The sequence below is a fragment of the Sprattus sprattus genome (assembly GCF_963457725.1).
Source record: "Sprattus sprattus genome assembly, chromosome: 12".
In the NCBI taxonomy this organism is placed as follows: domain Eukaryota; kingdom Metazoa; phylum Chordata; class Actinopteri; order Clupeiformes; family Clupeidae; genus Sprattus; species Sprattus sprattus.
The window spans coordinates 1,510,144-1,517,643 of record NC_137910.1 but is presented as its reverse complement, the minus strand read 5'-3'; the positions used below and the strand labels follow the sequence as shown (position 1 = coordinate 1,517,643).

The window sequence follows — 7,500 nt, the reverse complement described above, 5'->3', positions numbered from 1 at the left end:
GTGATGCGTAGTTTGGTGTGTGGTGCATAGTGTGGTGTGTGTGTGTCTGTGGGTGTCTGTGTGTGTCTGTGTGTGTGTCTGTGTGTGTGTGTGTGTCTGTGTGTGTGTGTGTGTCTGTGTGTGTGTGTGTGTGTGTGTGTCTGTGTGTGTCTGTGTGTGTGTGTGTGTGTGTGTGTCTGTGTGTGTGTGTGTGTGTGTGTGTGTGTGTGTGTGTGTGTGTGTGTGTGTGTGTGTGTGTGTGTGTGTGTGTGTCTGTGTGTTCAGCTGTAATCCTTACCCCAAAGATGCCCTGCTTGCGTGCCAGCGAGGTGCCCGCCCAGGTCCAGAAGAAGATGTGAGACTTGCCACAGGTGACTATGGTGTTGGCATCAGTGGGGTGGAACTCAACCGCCAGTACCACCTCATTAGTGGTCTAGAGAGAGAGAGAGAGAGAGAGAGAGAGAGAGAGAGAGAGAGACAGAGAGAGACAGAGAGAGACAGAGAGAGAGAGAGAGAGAGGGAGAGAGAGAGAGAGAGAGAGAGAGAGAGAGAGAGAGAGAGAGAGAGAGAGAGATAGAGACAGAGAGAGAGAGGGAGAGAGAGAGGAAAGGTAAGGAGAGATGGGGAGTAAAAGGTTAAGAACTAGAAAGTACAAATATGTGGAACTGATGATGGCAGGAGGTAATAGTGTGTGTGTGTGTGTGTGTGTGTGTGTGTGTGTGTGTGTGTGTGTGTGTGTGTGTGTGTGTGTGTGTGTGTGTGCGTGTGTGTGTGTGTGTGTGTGTGCGTGTGCGTGTGCGTGTGTGCCTGAGTGTGTGTGTGTGTGTGTGTGTGTGTGTGTGTGTGTGTGTGTGTGTGTGTGTGTGTGTGTGTGTGTGTGTGTGTGTGTGTGATGACTTACCTTAATCTCAGCTATCTTTGACTTCTTCTGCCAGTCCCAGACAGTCAGCATGTGCTCATTGGAGTCATCGATCACACTCAGGTGTGTGCCAGAGTCCTGATGGAAAACACAATGACATTATTACACACACACACAGAGAAACACACACACACACAGAGAAACACACACATATCACACACTAAGCCAGCCAGCCAGAAACACAGCCACAAACCTACACACTCAAGCAAACACACACACACACACGCACACACACACACACACACACGCACAAGGGCTTCCTCAACATTGTTTCTCTTTAATGTAATGCTGATTCTGCATTGACAGAATGTGGAGCTTTTATGGCTTTTGGTCTGAGCCCATGCATTCTTTACACACACACACACACACACACACACACACACACACACACACACACACACACACACACACACACACACACACACTGAGCCCCTGCATTCTTGTATGTGCTGTGTTAGCTGGCTAGTGGTAACGGATTAACTGCTAAACGCTGGCCTCTTCCCTCCCTGTGAAAATCCAGTGCACATCACAATAGCCGGCCTCATCTTTATAATGGCAGCCTCCCTCCAAGTAAGGCTGCTTGCGCACTTGTGTAGGCAGAAATGGGTTATCGAGTTTGTGTTGTTTGTGGGAAAATGGGTCATTGTGTGTGAGTGTGCGTGTGTGTGTGTGTCTGTGTCTGTGTGTGTGTGTGTGTGTGTGTGTGTGTGTGTGTGTGTGTGTGTGTGTGTGTGTGTGTGTGTGTGTGTGTGTGTGTGTGTGTGTGTGTGTGGGGCTATAAAAGTGCAGTAGGAATGTGCTTGGAGAGAGAGAATGAGCAAGAGGGGGCGAATGCAAAGTCTAGCTGATTAGACACACAGTGTGATATTCAACACGTAAATGAGACGCCCCCACTCACAGATACACACACACACACACAAACACACAAACAACCTTCTACAGACAAACATGTTTCAAAACAATGACACAGTGACAGAAAACTGGGACAACTAGAACTATCACTTCAAATGATTTATTAGCTGCACATCATTACTCTCAACTGTTCCAGATTAACTGTATTCATCTGTAATGTTTTGGCGAGCTGAATGCATGCATAAAAGGATTTGTTACAGTGTGTGTGTGTATATCTGCATGTGTGTACAGTGTGTGTGTGTGTGTGTGTGTGTGTGTGTGTGTGTGTGTGTATATCTGCTGTTGTGTCTGCTATATATCTGCTATCTGCTCTGCATTATATGCACATGTATTCATTCAATGGGAAAACTCAGACACTGTTCTTTCCAGAGGTGTGTGTGCACCTCAAGTTGTGTGTTCAGGAACGCCTGTGTTCACCCCTCAGGTGTGTGTTGCAGGTGTAGAGGTGTGTTTCGGATGTGGCCACCCTCTTACCGCTTTGGAGAAGGCGAGGGACCCCACTCCTCTCTCAAACACACCCATCCCGATCACCTGCAGGGTGGACAAGCTCACCGAATCCCACACCCGTACGTGGGGCTGCAACGGCTGTGTGTGTGTGTGTGTGTGTGTGTGTGTGTGTGTGTGAGAGAGAGAGAGAGAGAGAGAGAGAGAGAAAGATCATCATCAGGACACGTCTTTGTGGATTACATCCTGCATCTTGTCACTAAACAAAAAACTCCAAACACTGAATTATTATGAGAAGTTGGGCTGTGATTTGTCTGTGAAGCACATCTGTGTGTGTGTGTGTGTGTGGCATGCATGTGTGAATGTGTGTGTGTGTGCGTGTGAATGAGAGAGAGAGGGAGAGGGAGAGGGAGAGGGAGAGAGAGAGAGAGAGAGAGAGGGAGAGGGAGAGAGAGAGAGAGAGAGAGGCAGAGCCTTTCCTTGGCGTCTGGGATTAGTTATCTACAATTATGTGCATTAACGCATGACCTATAAACACACTTCACAGAGCTGGGTGTGTTTTGAAGTGTGTGTGTGTGTGTGTGTGTGTGTGTGTGTGTGTGTGTGTGTGTGTGTGTGTGTGTGTGTGTGTGTGTGCGAGTGTGTGTGCGTGTCTCCTTTCTTCCCAGAAGGGAAATTAAAGAGTAGGACCAACAGACCATGCACAGCCAAATCTAGCAAACATGTTCTGCATAACTTGTCCATCACTCAATAACAAGCAGTGATTCAGACAAGAGAGAAAGGGGTAGAAGGAGATGAAAAGGACACAAAAAAAGAAAGGGATAGAAAGAAAGAAAGAAAGAAAGAAAGGGATAGAAAGAGAGAAAGAAAGAAAGAAAGGGATAGAAAGAGAGAAAGAAAGAAAGAAAGAGTCACTCACCCGCCCATCTTTATCCACTCCTGCTATCTGTCCCGTGGCAATGCGGATCTTGTCTGGGTGGACTGCCAAACTAAGAGCCACACACACACACACACACACACACACACACACACACAGACACACACACACACAAAGACCACACCCATGCATAAAGTATATAACACAATGCAGACATGACTAGGCATGATCTCTGCAGAAGTACAGCATGAGAGACACATGTTGTAGTCATAGTTGTGTGTGTGTGTGTGTGTGTGTGTGTGTGTGTGTGTGTGTGTGTGTGTGTGTGTGTGTGTACATAATTGTAATTTATCTACACCGACGCATGAAAAACACATCAATCACTTTGACAACTTCCCTGAAAACAAACCCAGTACTCTCCCATCTCCCATATGGGCCCAAACCCAACACCATCTCCTTCAGCAGTGCATCAGGCCCCCAGTGACTCCAGCCACCCCTGTATGCCTGGTCACTAGCCCAGGCCTTAAACCCCCCAATCAGGCCCCCAGTGACTCCAGCCACCCCTGTATGCCTGGTCACTAGCCCAGGCCTTAAACCCCCCATCAGGCCCCCAGTGACTCCAGCCACCCCTGTATGCCTGGTCACTAGCCCAGGCCTTAAACCCCCCATCAGGCCCCCAGTGACTCCAGCCACCCCTGTATGCCTGGTCACTAGCCCAGGCCTTAAACCCCCCAATCAGGCCCCCAGTGACTCCAGCCACCCCTGTATGCCTGGTCACTAGCCCAGGCCTTAAACCCCCCATCAGGCCCCCAGTGACTCCAGCCACCCCTGTATGCCTGGTCACTAGCCCAGGCCTTAAACCCCCCATCAGGCCCCCAGTGACTCCAGCCACCCCTGTATGCCTGGTCACTAGCCCAGGCCTTAAACCCCCCATCAGGCCCCCAGTGACTCCAGCCACCCCTGTATGCCTGGTCACTAGCCCAGGCCTTAAACCCCCCATCAGGCCCCCAGTGACTCCAGCCACCCCTGTATGCCTGGTCACTAGCCCAGGCCTTAAACCCCCCATCAGGCCCCCAGTGACTCCAGCCACCCCTGTATGCCTGGTCACTAGCCCAGGCCTTAAACCCCCCATCAGGCCCCCAGTGACTCCAGCCACTCCTGTATGCCTGGTCACTAGCCCAGGCCTTAAACCCCCCATCAGGCCCCCAGTCACCCCTGTATGCGTGGTCACTAGCCCAGGCCTTAAACCCCCCATCAGGCCCCCAGTCACCCCTGTATGCCTGGTCACTAGCCCAGGCCTTAAACCCCCCATCAGGCCCCCAGTCACTCCAGTCACCCCTGTATGCCTGGTCACTAGCCCAGGCCTTAAACCCCCCATCAGGCCCCCAGTGACTCCAGTCACCCCTGTATGCTAGCCCAGGCCTGAAACCCGCCACATGTTGCTTCAGAGAGCAGAGACCTATGGGGGCTAAGGATCCGGAGTCCTCTCTATGCATATCGGGTCCAGGCCATGTTTAATTCCTTCCATCCTGCTGGATTTGTGTTTGTGCGTGTGTGTGTGTGTGTGTGTGTGTGTGTGTGTGTGTGTGTACTCTGAGGACGAACACGACATTCTGCCCAGACTGTAATCACGCTATCTACACTGACGTGAAGAGGAGCCCGCGAGGAACAGCACAGTTATCCATCATTTGCTGAAGTGGCTGAAGTGATGTTTGACCCCAATTGCCTTCCCTATCCATGCTCTGTTTGTCTTCTAGGACCACAGAAAAGTAGGGGACAGAGAGCAAGAGAGAGAGAGAGAGAGAGAGAGAGAGAGAGAATTAGAGCAAATGAACGAGAGAGTGACACTGACAGCAAGAGACATGGGAAGGAAAAAGGGGGAAGAGAGAGAAATAGAAAAAGGAGAGAGGGTGACTGACAGTAACCCCTAGGGAGGGTTCACTGAACGGCTGCGAGCGGTATGATATCTCATAACTCTTCCTCTTCCTCTTCCACTGGTGGCAGCCCCAAACTTCCTCTAATTATGGCCTGCGTGTTTGCTTTCAAATGGCGGTGGATTGGAAGCCGGCGAACAGATAGTCATGGGAATGACGAACGTTGCCTGATCTTAGAGGAACCGAGACAACATTGCATGACTGTCCTAAGCACCAAAGACGGAGATGCTTTCAAAACGTGGTGAAATCATGTCTGGCGTGTGTGTGACATAGGTCAATCGTAACAGTATGTATGTTTTGTTGATCACATCTACATGTATATGCATTGCTAGAACGTGTTCATACATCTTGGAGTTTATGCATTTTCTGCATGTTTGTACATGAATATGTATGTTCCAACAATATGTATATGCTTGTGTATTTGCCTGTATGCATAAGAAAGTGTGTGTGTGTGTGTGTGTGTGTATAATGTATGCATCTGCTACTCTCACCATTTGACGCAGTCGGTGTGGCCCAGGAAGTGTCGCTGCGTGCGCTCCTCGTAGTTGAAGAGGACGACCACAGAGGCGATGAAGTACACGATCTCGCCCGTGGGCAGCAGGTACACGTTGGCACGGCAGTCTCGCCCCCTGTACCCGAACCTGGCACGCCACAGTCAAGGAGGAGACGGAACAGACAAGCGTGGCAAGGCGTTGCACTATCCACATTTCTTATAAGGACATCAGTCAGGAGACTCCGATGAAACAACATGTAAAGCAGAGCTTGCATCGAGTTCCATAGAGCACTTCCATAGAGCTGCATAGAGTTCCATAGAGCACTTCCATAGAGCTGCATAAAGTTCCATAGAGTACTTCCATAGAGCTGCATAGAGTTCCATAGAGCACTTCCATAGAGCTGCATAGAGTTCCATAGAGCACTTCCATAGAGCTGCATAAAGTTCCATAGAGCACTTCCATTGAGCTGCATAGAGCTGCCTTTGCCTAGAGTTGCTAGGAGAGGATTATTTTGGATGACCTGACCTATTTAAGAATGTAATTGCTTTGGCTGGCCTGGAATCTTATTACTTTCTAGTGCTATTCTCCTGGGCCACTCAAAGAGGAGTGCTTCTCTTCTTCTGAGCAGAGTTCTTCTCAAGGTTTCTCCAAGTCGAGAGGTTAAGACTTTCAACTGTGTGCAGCCCAGCTCTCTTATCTGATACATATTCCCTCATCCATGCATACACACACACACACTCACTCTCACTCTCACTCTCACACACACACACACACACACACACACACACACACACACACACACACACACACACACAGAGGAAGGATACACCCACTCCAGTTTGAGTCTCTCAGACGGCAGCTCTGTGCGGACGTCGTCGTAGTTTTCCACATCCGACGGGATAAACATGGTGATGGGACGCCCACGCATGAACGTCTTAATGTAGTCCCCCTCTGAGAGAGAGAGAGAGAGAGAGAGAGAGAGAGAGAGAGAGAGAGATAGAGAGAGAGAGAGAGAGAGAGAGAGAGAAGGGAGAGAGAGAGAGAGAGAGAGGGAGGGAGAGAGAGATAGAGAGAGAAGGGAGAGAGAGAGAGAGAGAGAGAAGGGAGAGAGAGATAGAGAGCGAAGGAGAGAGAAAGAGGGTATGTTAAAAGATAGTGATATATAGTGTGAGAGACAGAGAACAAACGGAAGAATGATTGACAGACAGAGGTGAGATCATTTCCTGAAGAGGAAGCCATTCCGAATGATTCACATCCTGATTGTCAACCTTCAACTGTGCGATTATTGCAAACGAACATTCTTAATTATACAAAAAGCAATGTTGTTAATCTTGGATGAATTCTATGACCTTATCCCTTCGAGCTTGTGAGGAAAGCCTAGAGACCCAATGGAGTGCTTAGAGAAAGGAGAAGATGCCGTAGCCGTCTCTATGAGTTCTCCCCCCCATAACCCAGCGTTACTCAACAGCCTACAGGCTACAAACACTGACAGCTGTCAAACACAAACATGGCTCCTGGGGGTTCGGTGCGGTTACTGCTAGGCGTGGGGGTTTGAAGAGGTACACCCCCTCACAGCTGCCTCCAACACACTCGTATAAACAAGCCTCTAGATGAGCGTTGTGCACGCACCCCAGACAGAGAGAGTGGATAAGGTCAGAGAATTCACATGGATGGATCATTCCAAATGATTTGCAATAAAATTCTGTTCGGTGAATCACAGTAAAAAAAGAAAGTTGTTGTTAGTTACCGGTTACATAATTCCACTCATTAGTACGCCTCAATAGCGGTTTGAAGCTCGCTTTTGTGAGCGGGAGGTTGATAAAGAAAAAGAAAGGAAGATAGAGAGAGAGAGAGAGAGAGAAAGAGAGAGAGAGAGAAAAAAAAGAGAGAGAGAGAGAGAGACTGGAGGGAGGAATGGAGAAATGCTGTGCCGTGCAGCCT

At 49.2% G+C, this 7,500-nt stretch overlaps 1 protein-coding gene across 1 annotated transcript in view; it reads right to left on the bottom strand.

Moving 5' to 3' along the window:
• Positions 1-7,500, bottom strand: part of eml4 (EMAP like 4) — a 72,873-nt gene that overhangs the window by 31,442 nt on the left and 33,931 nt on the right. Inside the window, 6 exon segments of the mRNA XM_080849006.1 lie at positions 278-412; positions 881-976; positions 2,285-2,395; positions 3,174-3,243; positions 5,557-5,706; positions 6,387-6,510. Of these exon segments, the coding sequence (XP_080705132.1) occupies positions 278-412; positions 881-976; positions 2,285-2,395; positions 3,174-3,243; positions 5,557-5,706; positions 6,387-6,510 (686 nt within the window).